This window comes from Phyllostomus hastatus, unplaced genomic scaffold, assembly GCF_019186645.2.
Source record: "Phyllostomus hastatus isolate PE091 unplaced genomic scaffold, TTU_PhHast_1.1 phas_contig_80, whole genome shotgun sequence".
Taxonomy (NCBI): Eukaryota; Metazoa; Chordata; class Mammalia; order Chiroptera; family Phyllostomidae; genus Phyllostomus; species Phyllostomus hastatus.
Window position 1 is genome coordinate 38,407,356 of NW_025333960.1, and position 19,326 is coordinate 38,426,681.

A 19,326-nucleotide genomic window follows, 5' to 3' on the forward strand; every position below is an offset into this window, starting at 1 on the left:
ATAGTAAATTTATCATAATTAGGAGTATAGCAAGATTGTTATACAAAGTCAAATTTTACTTCTACAGACCAATAAGATAGAAAATATAATTATCTAAAAATACCATTTATGATTTGATACAAACATAAGGTACCTAGAAATAAATCTAATGAAGTATCTGCAATAGTTTATTGAAGAAAATTATAAAACTTTATTGAGAGACATTGTAAAAGACCTAAATAAATTTTAAAAAGTACCAAAAAGTTAATTTTCTCCAATGCATTTCCCTTCAAAATCCCAATAGGCTGTGTGTGTGTGTATCTACATAACTTCAAAAGATGACTTTAAAATTATATGGAGAAGCTAACAGGTAAGAAGCTCCTTGAAGAACTACAACACAGGAGGACTTGGCCTACTTCAATATCTCCTAATGACTGGCTAGACTGTTTCGAACCAATCCTCCCTGTGAAAAAATAAAAACTATAACTCTTTGAAGGTACAAAGTACTATAAAGGCAGCAAGGGCCCGAGAGGCCAAGAACTGTAGAAAGAAGGGAAGCCTAGAACACTGGATGCCTCTTTTCTCCTGGGGATATTTGCCAATGGGAAAAGGGCAATAGACAGGTTGAGAAGTCAAGCAGAACTCTGAATAGGCTTATAGGGCTGGGGAAATGAGAAGTTACTTACAAAATACAACCTGTAAGAACTGGTATCTGGGACATATTATGAACTCATACAAATAAGTATGAAAAAGACAGATGGCCCAATATAAAAATGGGCAAAAAACTTGGCAAGTCACATCACAAAAGCTATCCAAATGGCCAATAAGTATATTAAAAGGGGCTTAATATCATTGTTTATCAGGGGAATATGGGAAAACAAACTACTAAATATTCACCAAAATGTCTAAAATTGAAAGAGTAGACAAGAAAGGACATGGAGTAGCTGCAACTATTATTTTGCTAGCAGAAGGGAATGAATAAACTACAACATGCATGATACTCAGAAAGAAAGTAGGGAATGGGGGTGGGGGAACAGAGGGAGGATAAAACTTGTAAGTTAAAAACTTAATTACTGAAATAAGCACTATAGAAAAGTTCAAAGACAAAGTCAAGGAACTCTTCCAGAGTGTAATAAACAAATAAAGCTTCAATTTGAGAAGTTCAACATTTACCTGTCAAGAGTTTGAGAGAAAACAGAAAAGGAGGGAAGAAATTATCATAGAAGATAATTTCCTAGACCTAGAGAGTCTTAGAACTGAAAAAGAACCGGCAAGTAGGAATGAAAAAGCCTACAACTAAACACATTTAACAGACCAAAAGGTAAAGAGTGATCACCATAAAGACTGTAAAAGAGGTTACTACAAAAGGAAAACCACCAGATTTGCAATGGACCTCTATTAGCAACACTGGGTGCTTTAAACTGCAGGAGCAGAGCTTTCAAAGTTCAGAGGGAAAAATTGTAGTACCAAGTTAAAATTCTGTATCTAAACTTTTAATCAGAAACAAAGGCAAGCCATTTTCAAACATTTAAAAAATTACAAAGTTTATCACCAGCATACCCTTCCTAAAACAATACTCATGATTACATTCCAGTAAAATAAAAATGGAATTAAAAAAAATGACATGGAAGACTTCCCACCAAGATGGAGGCGAAGGCAGACATACTGTGTCTCCTGGCACAACCAAAGGAAGGACGGTAAAATTAAAAAACAAACAAACAAAAAAAACCAAACAAAAAAACCCCCAAAAAACCAGAACTGACAGAAAATCAAACTGTATGGAAGTCCGACAACCAAGGAGTTAAAGACAACACATTCATCCAGACCGGTAGGAGGGGCAGCCAGGCAGAGAAGACTCTTGGCAAGGTGATGGCTGGCTGGCAGACCCAGTGAGGCGGCAGCTAGTGGACTGGGTCGTCCCACATTCGTGTGCAGATAAACTGGGAGGAACAACTAGAGAGCAAGACGGACCACGCAACCTGGGGTCCCAGCATTGGGAAATAAAGCCTCAAGCCTCTGACTGAAAACACCTGTGGGCATTGAGACAGCAGGAGAGACTCCAGCCTCACAGGAGAATTCCCTGGAGAGACCCACTGGGTCCTATAACATACACAAGCCCACCCACACAGGAATCAGCATGAGAAGGGCCCAGTTTGCTTGTGGGAAGCTGAGGAAGTGACTGAAAGCAAGGTGAGAGCACAGCAAATGCCATTGTTCCCTCTCGGACCCCTCCCCCACATACAGCATCACAATGCAGGGACATGGGTTGCCCCTCACCTTACTACAGAACAGGCACGCCCAGACAAAAAAAAAAAAAAAATGACCCAAATTAAAGAACAGATCAAAGCTCCAGAAAAAATACAACTAAGCAACAAGATAGCCAACCTTTCAGATGTACAGTTCAAAACACTGGAAATCAGTATGCTCACAGAATTGGTTGAACATGGTCGCAAATTAGATGAAAAATGAAGGCTACGCTAAGGGAAATAAAGGAAAATGTACAGGGAACCAACAGTGATGGGAAAGAAACTGGGACTCAAATCAATGGTGTGGACCAGAAGGAAGAAAGAAAAGTTCAACCAGATGTGTATTAGCACATCTAGAAAGCAAGCTGCCCAAATTAGAAAAGTTGAGAGCTCCAGAAAGTCTATCTTCAAGAAAAACTAAATAGCTACAAGATAAAAACACATCATAATAGCAAATTTTAAAAGTAATATCCATGAGCTCTCCTCGCCCAAGCAGGAGCTTGTATTTCTCCTTTAAGGAGCACAGGTTTAGTAACAGAATTTCCTCTACACACACTACCTAGTTCTACAGTGACTAATACTCATATTACAAAGGCTGGTTATTAGTACTCGATTTCTAGAATCTCCTTTAGAAGCACAGAGAAGTATAGAAGAGTTACACACAGTCATATAAATGATATAAATCTTGACAATGAAATAGAAAATTAAGGCTGGAAGTGTGGAGGTAGGAGAAACAAAGAAAAATGTGAAAAATATATGGGTGTTAAGTGCTCGGAACTGAAGAGTTATTGTCTAAAACTGATAGGCTAAGAAAGAGAAATTTAACCATTATAAAAGAGTTAAGAATAATCAATACCAGAATAGAACAAAAAATGTAAGAGCAGAATTAGAAACAAAGTGGAAAACATAATGACCTAAATTTTATATCTACTAGAAAGTCAAGCAATAGATGTTGTTTAGAGGTGAAAGAAAAAATCACAATACAGAAAGATATGTTGGTATTTTTGAGTTTTGGAATTAACCTAAAATTTTTTAAAAAAACAAAAGTAGTTTAAGGTACTTATATTAGGAGTGGGACTTAGTGGGGAGGAAGGACTTTTACTTTTGGGATTTTTCTGCACTGACTACACGAGGATTGCTCAAATTCTTAAAAAATGAGAAGTAAAAATAAGAGAATACAAAGTGTTATTAAAACTTGTTCAATATCATAAAGTCAATATTCATGCAATTACCAAAAATATATACATTCTGTGACATAATAAAGATTTGCTATTACTGACCTATATGGATAAACAAATGGAGAGCTCTGAATGTCTGTTAGGTTTATATTTTTCTCTGCAGAGTAAACAAAACAAACAAAAAAACATTTTTCAAAAAAGTCTAGAAAAAGGCCACATTGCTAGGAGTTCAAAATGAACATTCATAGAAAATATTTTGGTCTATGATACCAACTGATTCCACATAACACTTTTACTTCAATTCACCTTTCCAATTCCTTCTGTTGAAGTACCTCGATAAACACAAATTGTCAAGACAACTCAATGGGAAAAGAATTGTCTTTAAAAAAAAGCAGTGCTAGGAAAACTAATCCCTACCTTACACTGTAAACAAAAATTAACTCAGAATGGATCAATAACCTAAATGTAAAAGCTAAAACTATAAATATAACCCCTTAGATGAAAACAGGCATAAATCTTTATGACTGGATTAGGCAATGGTTTCTTAGATTTGACATCAAAAGCAACAAAAGGAAAAGTAGATAAACTTCATCAAAATTTAAAACTTTTGTTTTAAAACAAAATAGTGTTCAAAATACACTATCAAGAAAGTGAAGAGACAGTCCAAAAAAAGAAAATACGGGCAAAACATATATCTGATAAAGAATGTGCATCTAGAATAAAGAACTTAAAATTAATTAAAAAAACAATTTTAAAAATGGGCAAAAGGCTTGAACAGACATTTCTCTAAAGATATACAAATGGCCAATAAGCATATAAAAAAAAGATGCTCAATATCATTAATCATCAGGGAAGTGCAAATCAAAACCACAATGAGATACCACTCCACACCCATGCAATCCAAGAGATGTGGAAAACTTAGAGCCTTTATATACTGCTGGTAGAAATTTAAAATGGTGCAGCAGTTTTAGAAAACAGTACTGGAGTTCCTCAAAAACTTACACATAAAGCTACCACATGACCCAGAATACCACTCCTAGATAACTACCTAAGAGAATTAAAAACATGAGTCCAGCCCTGGCCAGGCAGCTCAGTTGGTTACAGTATCATCCCAATACACCAAGGTTATGTGTTCCATCCCCAGTCAGGGCACATGAAGGAATCAGTTAAGGAATGCATAAATAAGTGAAACAACAAATCAATGTCTCTGTCTCTGTTTCTCTCTTCTCCCCCCTCTCTCTCTAAAATCAATAAATAAAAATTAAAAAATAAAATATAAAGTCCTGACCAGTATAGCTCAGTTGGTTGGAGAGTCAGCCCGCAGACCAAAAGGTCTTCCATTCCCAGTCAGGGCACATATGAGAAGACGACGAATAGATGTTTCTCTCTCCCCCACCTCTTCTCTAACAGCAACGAAAAAACGTCCATGGGTGAGGAGAAGATAAAGATATTATGCCCACACAAAACTTATACCTTTGTAGATGCATATTCATACTGATTAGTGTATTAAAAAGTAGGAGCAACCCAAATGCACATAAATTCATGAATGGATAAATAAACTGCTGTGGAATATTGCTCAGCCATAAAAAGGAATGAAGCACTGATACATGCTACAACACAAATGAACCTTGGAAAGGCAGTGTTAAATGAAAGAAGCCAGACACAAAAGGCCATGTGTATGATTCTATTTCTATGAAGTGTGCAGAACAGGCAAATCCAAAGAGACAAAGTAGATTAGTGAAAACTGAGGGCTGGGGAAAAGAGGGTACAGGGGGTCACTGCTAACAGTTACAGGGTTTCTTTGGGGATAATGAAAATGTTCTGGAATCAGACGGTGGTGGTGGTTGCACAACTTTGCGGAGAGACCAAATCACTGAACTAAATACTTTAAAAGGCTGAATTTTATGGTATGTAAATTACATCTCAATTAAAAAAACTTTTTAAAAAAGACTAAGATCCAATCCAGAAAAACAAAGACAAAAATGCTAAGAAAAGAGAAACATCTGAAGAATGTTATACTTAGAAAAATGTTAGTATTAACAGAAAAGATAGTCATGTTTATCAAAGGTAGGGTACAGCCTAAGGAGCAAACAAATGTAGAAGTGTCTATGGTAGGTAAGAACATCTGGTTAACTATTAGGAATTATCTACTTCATTTTAATTTAAATACAATTGATCCTTGAATAATGCAGGTTTGAACTGTACAGGTCAACTTACATATGGATTTATTTCAAAAAATACAGTTGGACCTTCATATCCATGGGTTTCGCATCCTATGGATTCGACCAACCAAAGATCGAAAACAGTATTTTCAGATAAGGTGACTCTAATGCTGTGGTGCCTATGTAAACAAACCAAAATCTAAGCCAGCTAGGGTTTAAGCTACAACCAGTCAATAATTTCCTTACTTTGCTGCTGCCTCTTCTAAGTTTTTCCCCAGCTCCTATCAACTGAATGCTCCTAACGACTTCTGGTTTGGTGCCTCCCAATTCAAACTGATTTTTTGCTCAAATAAATCCCTAAAATGTTAATGCCTCAGTTTATCTTTTAATACTACTATTAGCCTTATCTAAGCCTCTGATTACCTCCGGCTTTGAAAGCAAAGCCTAAGGACAAATATCACAAACAGCCAACTAGGGTTTAAGCTATAGCCTGGCAATAATTTCCTCACTTTGTTTTCACCTTTTCTCTATAAAAAGTTTTTTCCCCCCAGCTTCTAACCACTTCCAGTTTGGTGCTACCCAATTCACAACAAGGTTTGCTCAAATTCCTAAAATGTTTATATGCCTTAGTTTATCTTTTAACGCTTCTGGTGTCATCAGATGCAGGACCCAGAAGAGACCCCCCGCAACAACTCCCAAAAGCAACAAGCAACCTGGGGAAGGTACCCACTGAGCCTAGTGAATCCACTGGTTACCTGATATATCAGGAAGTCACAGGTAAGTACCTCTCAAATCCGAGCTCCACAGTTTTTGTATTTAAATGAGTTCTTCAAATTTATATTTCTGTCTCATGACTGGGTCTTGGGTTGGCAGAATTAGAAGAAACTAGACTGGGTCTAGGGTTGGACAGGATCCAACTTAAGATGGACTAGATTCAGTGCAATGCCTTGGGAAGAAAAAAAGGGTATCTCTGAGTCCACACAATCTGGGATTCCTCCATCTGGGACCCCTGGCTAATTGTATGTATAAAAATTATGGGTCCAGGACCTGTGTGTTTCTTTCCTGTTTTTTTTTTTTTTAATTATGTATTGAATTTAGAGAGAGAAAAGAAGGGGGAAAGAAAAGAAAGAGAGAGAAAACATCAATTTGTTGTTCCATTTATTTATGCATACATTGGTTGATTCTTGCACATGCCCTGACTGGGGATCGAACCTGCAACCAATACTAGAGGGCCTCCACTCTAGTATTCCCTCCACTAGAGGGAATACTGTGCCTGAAATGTCTGCCTTTACTGTAAATAACCAAAGCACTGGAAAAGGGAATGCCCCTACTGAACCCATCATTTAATGGACTTCCACCTTTCGCCAGACTGTTCCTACGTCACAGGGTCTTTAGAAATTTTATTACAAAAATAATAATCATTGATGGGGCTCTGAGGGATCTTTTGGAAAAGTTGCTCCCCATGATACCTCTAAATGAGCAAGGCAAAACTAAGATAAAAATTAATGAAGAATTCCGTACCACGCTGATGGATACCAGAGCTACTTTATCTACTTTCATAAAATAGCCAATCTCTAGGAGTAAAGGTAATATTTCTGTAGTGGGAGTTTCTAACCAAATTCAAAGGGTTCCTGTGTCGAGAGGCTGCCAAAATGCAGAGACAAAGAAACAGAGACAAATGAAAGAATGGATCAAAACTCCAGAAAAAGAACTAAACAAAAGGAAGAGACGCAATCCATCACATACAGAGTTCGAAACACTGGTTATAAGGATGCTGAGGAAATTACTGAGGAATTTAACAGCATAAAAAAGAGCCAGATAGAAACAAAGGATTCACCAATTGAAATAAGGAACAATTTACAGGGAAATAACAGTAGACAGGACGAAGCCAAGAATCAAACTAATTACTGGGAACATAAGGAAGCAAAAAACAACCAATCAGAACAACAAGAAGAAAAAAAATCCAAGAAACGAGGATGGTATAAGCAGCCTCTGGGACAACTTCAAGTGTTCCAACATTTGCCAGAAGGAGAGAAAGAGCAAGAAATTGAAAAACTATTTGAAAGAAAACTTCCCTAATTTGGTGAAGGAAATACACATACAAGTCCAGGAAGCACAGAGTCCCAAACACCACAGATGCAAAGAGACCCACTCCATGACACATAACAATTAAAATGCTAAAGGTTACAGATTAAGAGAGAATTTTTTTAGAAGATTTTATTTATTTAGAGAGGGAAGGGAGGGAGGGAGAGAGGGAGGGAGAGAGAGGGAGAGGGAGAGGGAGAGGGAGAGGGAGAGGGGAGAGGGGAGGGGGGGAGGGGAGAGAGAGAGAGAGAGAGAGAGAGAGAGAGAGAGAGAGAGAGAGAGAGAGAGAGAGAGAAACATCAATGTGAGGTTGCTGGGGGCTGTGGCCTGCAACCCAAGCATGTGCCCTGGCTGGGAATTGAATCCGCGACACTGAGAATTTGTTTTTAATCTTTATGGGCGCTTTATTCAGATGGCCAGAGAAGATGGCGGGTTCATACCCTAACAGACCATCTTTAAATTAAGAGAGAATCTTAAAGCAGCAAGAGAAAAGCAGTTAGTTACCTATAAAAGAGTTCCCATACGACTGTCAGCTGATGTCTCAAAGGTTAGAAGGGATTGGCAAAAAGTATTCAAAGTGTGAAAAGCAAGGACCTACAACCTAGATTACTCCATCCAGCAAAGCTATCATTTAGAATTGAAGCACATATAAAGTGCTTCCCAGACAAGGTAAAGCTAAAGGAGTTCATCATCACCAAACCATTATTATGTGAAATGTTGAAGAGACTTAAACTATGATCATTAAAATGGCAGTAAGTACATAACTATCATCAACTGAATCTAACAAAAAACAAACTGAGCAAACAAGCAGAGCAGAAACAGAATCATAGTTATGAAGAACACTGGGATGCTGGTCAATGAGGAGGAATGTCTGGGAGAATGGGAGAAAAAGTGAAGGTATTAAGAAGTACAGATTGGTAGTTACAGAATAGGCAGAGGGATGTCAAGAGCAAGTACAGGAAATGGAGTTGCCAAAGAACTTATATGCATGACTCATGGTCATGAACAAAGGAGGGGGATCACCGGAGGGAGTGGGGAGTGCTGGGTAGAGGGGAACAAAGGAGGAAAAATTGGGACAACTGTAATGAAATAATCCATTAAAAAAATAACAAAGGGTACCTGGGTCTAAACCAGTTCAGATCACACTAGGGCCATTTTGGGGAAACATACTTTCCTTCTATATTACTCTGCTCCAATAAAACTGAACAAGATTTGCTTTGTAAACTGAGGAGTCATATAATTTTTTTTTTAATTTATTGATTATGCTATTACATTTGTCCCTTTTCCCCCCTTCCCTCCCCTCCACCCTGTACCCCCCCTCTCCCACCCACGTTCCCCCTTCACTTCCATGTGCAATTCTTATGAGTTCTTTAGCTTCTACCTTTCCCGTACTATTCTTGCCCTCCCCCTATCTATTTTCAACCTACATTCTATGCTACTTATTCTCTATACCTTTCCCCCCCTCCCCTCCTCCCACCCCCCCCCCTGTTGCTAGCCCTCCATGTGCCCTCCATTTCTGTGGTTCTGTTCCTGTTCTAGTTGTTTACTTAGTTTCTTTTGGTTTTGCTTTAGGTGTAATTGTTAATAATTGTGAGTTTGCTGTCCTTTTACTATACATGTCTTTTTCTTTATCTTCTTTTCTTAGATAAGTCCCTTTAGCATTTCATAAAATAAAGGCTTGGTGATGATGAACTCCTTTAATTTGACCTTATCTGAAAAGCACTTTATCTTCCCTTCCATTCTAAATGACAGCTTTGCTGGATAGAGCAATCTGGGATGTAGGTCCTTGTCGTTCATGACTTGGAATATTTCTTTCCAGCCCCTTCTTGCCTGTAAGGTCTCTTTGGAGAAATCAGCTGACAGTCTGATGGGAACTCCTTTGTACGTTACTGTCCCCTTATCTCTTGCTGCTTCTAGGATTCTCTCCTTTGTTTTTACCTTGGCTAATGTAATTATGATGTGCCTTGGTGTGTTTCTTCTTGGGTCCAACTTCTTTGGGGATCTCTGAGCTTCTTGGATTTCTTGGAAGACTGTTTCCTTTGCCAGATTGGGGAAGTTCTCCTTTATTATTTGTTCAAATAACTTTTCCACTTGTTGCTCCTCCCCTTCTGGTACCCCCTATAATTCGAATGTTGGAACGTTTAAAGGTGTCCTGGATGTTCCCAAGGCTCTCCTCGATTTTTTTAATTCTTATTTCATCATGCTTTCCTGCTTGGTTGATTCTATCTTCCTTCTGGTCCACTGTATTGTTTTGAGACTCAGATTCCTTCCTTTCTCTATTGGCTCTCCTCCGCGTATCTTCCTGCATCTCTTTTATGGTAACCTGCATCCTTTCATCTAAATTGTGCCCAAAATCAACCAATTCCATGAGCTTTCTAATCACCAGCGTTTTGAACTGTGCAACTGATAGATTGGCTATTTCTTGGTCACTCAAAAGGATGAGTCCTGGGGGACTGATCTGCTCTGTTGCACACATGTCTTATGTCTTTCCCTGTCTCTCCTTCCCCCCGACTGATCGCTCTTGTTAAGGTGGGGGCGGAGCCTTAGGTGTTCACCGGGGCTGGGCGCCCCAGTCGCTAGATTGTGACGTTATATGTGGGGGCGGGGGCAAGAGGGAATCAATGGCGGCAGTTCAATTCTCCTGGGCCCAGACCTTTCCCTGGGCTCCTGGGCTGCGAGCTCTGCCCTGGTCCACAATCACTGCCCCACTGGGTCCGGCAGCCGCAGCTTGCGTACTCAGGGTCCACCGCTGCGTTCCTGTGCCCCGATGGCTGTCGCGCCGATTCCGCGCCAAATTTCCCCCGACCTCCGTGCGCTGCCGACCCGCGCCAGCCCCGCGCCCGCTCGGGCCGTTGTCTCCTACCAGTCTGGATGTACGGGTCTACTTCAACTTCTTGGCTGTCCGACTTCCATTCAGATGAATCCCCTGTCAGTTCTGGGTGTTATGCTGACTGTATTTTATTGTTGTTCTAATCTTGGTTGTGCGAGGAGGTACGGTGCGTTCACCTATTCCTCCATCTTGCTGGAAGTCCAGGAGTCATATAAAATTTAACTCAGAAGAAGAAATGATCTTCAAATTTCCTAATTCTCCTAAACCTGAGTACTCTGCAGCTCTGCAAGCAGGAACTGATGAAACTGACAAAGTCTGGAGGCCCCCTTCTCTCAAATACCTAAATGCCTATGGGCTTCTTACAAGGGTAAAATTAAGAGTTCCAAACCCATAAAAATCCAAAAAGATCATTCTAAACCCCTGCCTAACTCCCCTCAATATCCACTAAAACCAGAAGCTATCCTACAGCTCTCACCAACTGCAGAAGACTTAATTAAGCAAGGACTTACAATTCCATGCACTAGTTCCTTTAACACTCTGATCTTACCATTAAAACCCAAATGGATGAAGCTGGGGATCTGCTCCATGTGATTAATAAAACTGTGACACCAAGGTTCCCTGTAGTTCCAAATACCTTGTTATCTAATGTACCTACAGACTCAAAATGGTCACAGTGGCAGATCTTTGCTCTGCTCTTTCTTTAGTATCCCAGTTGACAAGGAGAATCAGTATGCATTTACCTTCACTTAGAAAAACTAACCGCATGTACGCCTAGACTGTAATGCCACAGGGCACACTGAAGCCACGTCCTATTTTTCTCAGGTTTTACATCGTGATCTGGCAACTTTACAGTTCCCTAAAAACTCTACACTCATTCAATATGTACATGACTTATTTTTATGTTCCTCTACAAGGGACCCTTTGGAAAGAGATTCAGTTCATCTATTAAAGCAATTAGTTTGTAAAGGCATAAGGCCTCCAAGGAAAAACTCCAATTCTCAAACAAGGTTCACAACTTCGGACATGATTTGTCTGCAGAAGGCCTATTTCCCTCTCACCTGAAAGAATAAACACTAGTAACCAAAACTTCCCCAGACCTACATGTAAACAACAGTTAACGAGTTTCCTTGGATTTGCAGAATATTGTGGATCTCAGATTCCAAATTTTTTTCTGATCACAATTCCTCCATAGAACTTACAAGGAACTCAATTCCAGACCCCTTACCCTGGGAAGAAAACCATGAGCAGACCTTTAGCCAACTAAAATTAGCCCTACAACAAACTCCCACCCTAGGGCTCCCAAATTATACTAACAATTAGATTCAGTAATCAGAACATATCCAAACTGAAAGCAGTAGTCACAGCAGTTGAATTGGTGGAATTTGGGATTTTAGGATATGACTTATACTTAAGTACCCCATGCTGTTCAGTCTATCAAGCTCCAGTCTCAACATCAAGCAGACTAACATCTTAGAAGATCCTTCTCCTTTCACCTTCTAAACTCCATCTTAGGCACTGCAACTTGCTCAACCCTGTCCCTTGCATGACAATGGCACTGCTTACCATAATTGTGTAGACATGGTGTCACGGTTATTAAGCCCTTGCACTCATTTGCAAAACACATCATTGGAAAGCCCAGATTTAATACTCTTCATCCCTGGGTCCTATGTTATTAATGCAGAAGGGAAATATCAAGCACTACATGCTGTAGCAACACTCAACCAGCAGAACAAGGCCTCACTTTAGCTTGTTAACTTTAGCTTGTTAGCTATCCAATGGAAAATCAGTACACATTTATACTGACAGCAGATATGACGTTGGTATGTTTAAGAAACAGAAAGGGTTCCTTACTTCTAGTGAAAACCCAATAAAAAATGGGCCCCAAGTAAATGAACTGCTCTGTCATTGTACTGCCTAGCTGAACTGCAATTATTAAAACTGAAGCTCATACTAGAAAAACAGAACCTGAGTTCTGATTTTCTGAACCTGAATCAGATGCTACACTAGCTAGAACTAAATTGTTCCAATACGCGACTTGAATAAACTCCGCAGGACTGACTCTAACTAAATTATTTATAATAATTTATATAAAAGACAAAATCAGGCCCTGGCTAGTATGGCTCAGTTGGTTGGAGCATTGTCCCATAAACCCAAAAGTCATGGGTTCGATTCCCAATCAGGGCACATGCTTAAGTTGTACACTGGGTCCCAGTCAGGGCAGGTACGACAGGCAACCAGTTGATGTTTCTCACATCTATGTTTCTCTCCCTCCCTTGCCCTTGCTCTAAAATCAATAAGCATGTCCTTGGGTAAGGATTAAAAACCATAATAAATAAAAAACACACACACACAAAATCAGGCACCCAAGCTAGAGTAACAATGTTGAGACCAACAAGGGTGTAAATTTAATATTAAACGAGTACTCGCTGAGGACCCAGACAGGCACCTGGTTCTTCCTGTGGCCTTAAAAATGCCATTACTAAAAGCACTACATTCAGCAACCCACCATGGCACTGATAAAATGACCCAAAGTATGAAAAAGTATGGGTGGGATGACTGATCCAAGGTTGAAAATTTGGTTTAAGACCAATGTTTGGTTTTTCAAGACCATAACCCTGGGAAGGCCATTCCCACTGGTGGGAAGTCCATCCTGAGTAGGAACTCAGGCCATTTGAACACTTACGAATGGATTTCATTCAACTGCCTCCCACAATGGGTTACCAGTATGTTCTTGTAACTAATTGTCTGTATGTTCTCAGGATGGATTAAAGCCTTTCCATACAGAAGGCTGACGTCACAACTGTGGCTAAGAAACTTTTAGAAAATATTTCCTTTATGGAGTATCCCCAAAGAAATCTCCAGTAACAGAGGAACTCATTTCACTGGATGATTACCAGTATCTATTATGAAATTAAATACAGCATTGCTGATACAATGGTATTACCATCGTCTTTACTGTCCTTAGTCACCTAAGGAGTCCAATGGACAAATGGTAACTAAATTAACAGAATCCACTGGACTGCTCTGGCCAAAAGTTCTACCATTGGTTTAGACAGCAATTAGACCAATATCTATCTATACAAAAGCATAAATTAACACTTTATGAAATAGTAACAAGACCTATGCCTTTATGATAAAAACCATGTGTTCTTGTACTCTAAATTCTGATATGACTAAATACTATAAAGCTTTAACGCATTATACCAAAGTATCTTTCCACCAGGTAAAGGAAGCTTTCTGCAAACCTTCTACAGATGGTCAAACCCTCCACAACTCAGATGGTAGGTATCCTGGAACTGACGCCTCAGAAAGACTGTCTTCTAGCCTGGTTAAAAAAGACCATCTCATACTCTCATCACTACCCAGAAACAAACAAGATTAACAACAAACAGCTAAAGCAATTCTTCCATGTATGACATCATAATCTGAGTTTCACAATGAGACCAGAGCAATTTAATTCTGATGGTGCCCAAGCAGTGTTAATACCAAGTTTCTAGTTGAACTCTCGTGTATGACATAATGACTAAAGGGGGAGAAATTGTTAAATTAATTAAACGAATGAGGGCATTAGACTAAGGTGACTCTAATGCTGTGGTGCCTATGTAAACAAACCAAAATCTAAGCCAACTAGGGTTTAAGCTACACCCAGTCAATAATTTCCTTACTTTGCTGCTGCCTCTTCTAAGTTTTTCCCCAGCTCCTATCAACTGAATACTCCTAACCACTTCTGGTTTGGTGCCACCCAATTCAAACTGATTTTTTGCTCAAATAAATCCCTAAAACGTTAATGCCTCAGTTTATCTTTTAATACCACTATTAGCCTTGAATCATATGGTATATTCTATTGCATCTATTAATATCTATTAGACTATTTCTTGTCAACAGTTGCTGGGTGGGGGGGGGGGGGAGTAAGAGGAATAAGAACCTCTAACCACAAATCCCTCTTAACTTCCCATTCTCCATCTGCAACCCAACAGCACCTGAAGCTACCAGGTGGCCAGTTCTGCCAGGTTTAAGGAACTAAATACTGCAAGCCTTCTGGACAGAAAATACGTCATAAAATTTCTTAACCCTCACAGTATAAAAGATTTTCTGTGTCTGGTTTACCAGTATCTATTAAGAAAGTTATAATCACTGGCTCTTCCACTAACTAGCCCAAATAATACATCCAGAAACTCATTAGCACATTCAATCTCCTTTTGACACACACCGAGATAATAAACTCTCAATGCACAAAAGGGCATGAGGATACAGAAGAGAAATTCTTCACAAAAAAATCTTATTTCACTAGTTCCCCCAGTACCCCTACACTTCAGTAGAGAGAAGTAGGGAGAGTGGATTAACCAGGTCAAACTGCTGCAGGGGCCTTCTTTAAGGACAGCTGAAGGGCAACACCAGCACAAAATTATGCAACCTCAAGGAGAAAGACAAGGGTAAAAAAGGCACTCTGACTGAAAAACAGATGAGGGACTTCAGAACCCCAACTATTCTGCCTCTCCCCAACCTCTGTGTTTGGCTCTACTACAGACTAGAAAGCAGGATGACAGTAAACGGAAGTCCAGGCCATCAGTTCTTATCCTTGAGCCTGTTCCAGGTTAATTCACAACTAGTTAATTCACAAACTCTTTCCAATTTAAGTGCTGTAAATAAGCAACTGATGAACTGAATAATTTCTTCTCCAGCACCATAGAAGCTTCTAATACGTGACACATTATAATAATCATCTTAGATTGTTCAGCCCACAATTTCCCTTCACACAGAATTCGCCTCTTCCTTTCCCTCAACCCACTACTATGATCAAATGCAGGGAGAAGCAAAGACAAGTGATTTACAGAAAGAGATGATGAAGCTGACCCACAAAAGAAATGAGAGGCGGGGAAGAGAGAGAGAGAAGGAGAAAAGCTTCTTTGGTTTCCAGCCACTTTGCAGTTTCTAGTTTTACTTCAACCTAAGCGCTGACCATCCCTTCTGCTCTATACCAGTGAATAAATTCTTTTTATTGAGCTTTGACCAACATTTATAAAAGTTTAAGACTTAGAAAAGTTTTCATCACCAAAAAGTTAGAAGTTGTATGTACCTGTTATACACAAAAAGGCAATACTGCAGGTAAAAATAAATTTAACTTCAACGTCAGCCTTTTCTTCCCATCCTAAACCTAATGCATCCTAAACCATCCTAAAGCACACAAGTGAGGCTCAAGGCCTGGGTGCCTCAAAATATCCACAGGTGGAAAGTGCTACACCTGGGGCTGTAAGTATAAGTACACCTAATACTTTAACATTATTAACACCTTTTACCTACTATCTTCATTCTCTGTATAAACTAGTACAGGGCATAAATTCATTAATGTACTTTTCTCTTTACTGGGAATTAATTCTTTTTGAAACAGCAGGAGAGAAAATGGCAGGCATTGTGCAAACTATAACAATCTCTCTTTAGATCAGAATCACCAATACATTCTTTTGCTGATGTCCACCGTTAACAGCCAAGTAACCAGCCAACAGCATTTCCCGGCCTGATCCCTCGCCAAAATAATAATAAATATACATAACTGGATCTTTTACCGGATTTCTTTCCCTTCTTATTTCAAGTAACCCTAACATCATACGACTATGTTAAGCAAAAGGTTGGCAGTTAACTTAATTTCAAGTTCACATCCATCTGTACTTTGTTTTTAAAATTGGAGTTTCCGTCCTTAAGTATTCAAGTTAACGTCGCCAGCAATTCAGCGAGCCATAAAAAATGTATCCGCCTCGTTTATTGCAGTTTTTTATGTTATCAGCCCGGGGAAAAATATCCGTTCCATTCTACCCCCAGCACACCCCATTTGAGCCTCTACTATACACAAGCATCAACAATAAAGTTGTGATATTGTTCTAAGACTAGGAGGAAATATGTTTTTCCTCAAGAGCAAGCCAAGTGTACAAACAAACCTCATGACAACACGGACTTTGCGGATTTCTTACCATGGCATTAAGGAAACATCAAGGTTAAGGCCGAATGTTGAAGGCAGGGCTCCCCCAAAACCACGTTTCTCTCCAAGATTTTGAGAAAGCACTGGTGGAAGGGCCCCTTCTTGTGACACATCTGACTAAACCGGAGCATCAGCCATAAAGGGGGAAAGAAAAGAATTCCTAAACCCAACTTCACGTTTCAGAAAACAAGTCTCCCACCTGTGAGTAGCATGTGGACTTCTGAATCGCCATCAACACTGACACCCCGCGCGAAAATGGAAAAGCAAATTCTGCTTTCCACCTCGGCCCTTAAAATAACGGAGAAGTCGTGTCCTCCCCCTCCTGAGGACGGCCCTGGCCCCCGCGTCAGGTGTGCGGAGCCTGGCAGGACTTCCCAGCCGCTCACCCCCGGCCCCAGGCCCTCCACAGCCTCTCTCCCCTCCGAAGACCCAGGCGCCTGGTCGGAGACCGGCCGGACTCGGGGCTCCGCAAACGGTCCCCGCGTACCAAGAAGGTGGCGCCCGGCGACGTTGCGGTTTCCCCACCTCCCCTTCCCCTCCCCTCCCCCGCGGCCTCCACTCTCCATTCCCGCGCCCCAGCTTACCCTCAACTCCTCGAAATCCGCCATTTTATACCGCCCGCGGGCGCCGCTTTCGCCACAGCACCCCCTCCCGCTGCCGCCAACGACGCCGCCGCCACCAGGGCCACCGCCGCCGCCGCCAGCACCATCCTGCACTGGGCGCCGCTGAAGACGCCGCGGCCGCCACCGCCGTCGCCACCAGGCCCGTCACGTGACCCGCATGGAAGCCCCGCCCCCAGCGCAAGGCCCCGCCCACCTGGTGCCCCCCGCCCACCCGGCCCGCCACTTTCCCTCCGCGTCTTCCGGCTTCGCTCTCCTGTCTCCCTTAGCCTGCCCGTCACCCAGACGCTTTCCAGCCCCAGGATCTGTCGCCCCACTCTCCTCGGCTCTGCGCGGTGCCTTCCCGCCTCACCCTTCCACACGGCCGGGCCTGACCCCTACCGCCCACCCTACTACACGGTTACCTGTGGGCCAGAAGGCGGGCTTGGCCCTAGGGAGCGGCAGACTGGAAGAACTGGCCGGAACTCCTCAGCGAAACATTTCGGGGGTATTCTTAGGGTACCTCTCCCCTTGGTGGCTGTGACGGAGGAAGCAGCCGCAAATAAAACCATCCCCCCAGAGTAGTTGTGTCGGAACAATCTAAATATAGGTGTTGGGTTAGCTGCTCTTACCATCTAATGACGCAGGATTGGTGGGACCTCTGGATTGCTAATATCCTTGTCGACCTAAGAAATGTCCAGACCTGTAAGAATTCTTAAGAGTTTATTTCAGCCTCATGGCAACCGTGGAAATAAAAAAATCTCAATGGACTGAGAAAATGCTCCGGAGGATGCCCGTTTCTTGTTTTTATACTTTAGAATCAAAGGATAAGACGGAAGGGGAAGGGCGGAAGGGTGTAGCATGAAATCCATTGGTGAGTGATTAGGAAGTCAGGAGAAAGCAAAACAGGGGAATCTCTGGGATTGGATAAAAAGTAAAATGAATACACACTTCTTTTACATAGGAGGGTACAAGAGCAGTTAACAACACATAACAATAACAATGAGGGTTTCTGAGTCTCCTGCTAAGATGGGAGATTGTGTCCTCAAGGGGTCTGGAGAAAGGAAATTACTCTGACGTTCTAAATATATGTTACTGTAGATGCAAAAAGACTAAATAGGGTCAGTTAAGGTAAAAATTGACCTTTATCAAAGAAAGATACCGGCCTAGGACAGGACTATCTGCCATAACTCCCTTTCAGTTAAGTTTTAATTTCAGACTATTTTATGTGGCTGCTTTAAGTCTCTGAGATTGTAAGGCTCACAAGCCAGGCCCCCTCCCCCAGCTTGTCAGGGTTAGTATGTGACCCCTTTTCCACCTGCATCCTCCATACTAACCTGGCTGATTCTGACTTTGAATGGCGACTGAGTGTCATGGACAGTGGAGTTGAGAAGGCTTAGGGGTGACGGATGCTGGGGGAGAAGTGAAATAAAAGCCCTCAGAAGGGTGCTGATTAAAAGTCAAGGGATCAAGGAAATCTAATAACCAGGAAAGCGTGAAGTGACAAAGGCAGAGAAGATGGAAGGAAGCTTGAGAGCATCCCTGACTTACTGGATAAAGGCTGAGAGAAGATGCTGACTCCAGCTGGTCAGAAAATTCGCTGGAACAAGTACAAGGTTCAGATATCCTTGAAGAGGTGGACGGAATTCTCCCATGAAAGACTTTAAAACACTAAACATATTTCACGAGTCCCTGATTAATATGGTTCCTACCTGCTGCGTCTTCCCACTCCTTCTCACTCCACCGACAATACACTGCTTTCAGTTCCTCCAGTGCCCCCCACCACCACCACCACGACCAGGTTTTCAGACCTCTGAATGTTGATTTCTGGGCCGAGAATAACTTCCCACTCTTTCTCTTCCCCTCGCAAACACCTGCTCATCTTTCAGGTCTCAGTTTAAGTATCACTTCTTCAGAAAGACCTCCGTAAACCCAGATGCCCTGCTTCAATTCAAATCCCTCTCTCTGCTCGAGGGACTGAAGCCCAAAAAGCCCCCACTCATTCATTGGTTCGTGCTGCCTGTCACTACCACAAGCAGTAAGCAGAGAAGGATTGAATCCTTATTGGCGCTTTATTCAGATGGCCCGCCATCTGAGAGGATGGCGGCTTATGTATTCTAACAGAGCATCTTAAATTCCATTTGAAATTGACCCTTTTATAAGGAGAAGAAAAGTGTAGGCAAGGGGTTTGGAATTCATGGGGAAAGTTAATCAAATAAAAACCGCAGCACTCTGTCATCTGTGTCCTGGGCAGGTGGTCTTCATCTGGAGTA

General features: G+C 41.3%; 1 protein-coding gene across 7 annotated transcripts in view; it reads right to left on the reverse strand.

Moving 5' to 3' along the window:
- Positions 1 to 17,787, reverse strand: part of PIAS2 (protein inhibitor of activated STAT 2) — an 85,660-nt gene extending 67,873 nt beyond the window's left edge. For 5 of the 7 annotated variants that reach the window (XM_045850475.1, XM_045850474.1, XM_045850467.1 and 2 more), the window contains exon 1: positions 17,039 to 17,219. In XM_045850475.1, the coding sequence (XP_045706431.1) occupies positions 17,039 to 17,062 (24 nt within the window). In that variant the 5' untranslated portion in view covers positions 17,063 to 17,219. Of the gene's footprint in view, positions 1 to 16,446; positions 16,572 to 17,038; positions 17,220 to 17,685 lie in introns of those variants that run through there. The other 2 variants (XM_045850468.1, XM_045850469.1) reach the window with 2 other exon arrangements.
- Positions 17,788 to 19,326: the final 1,539 nt, after the last annotated feature.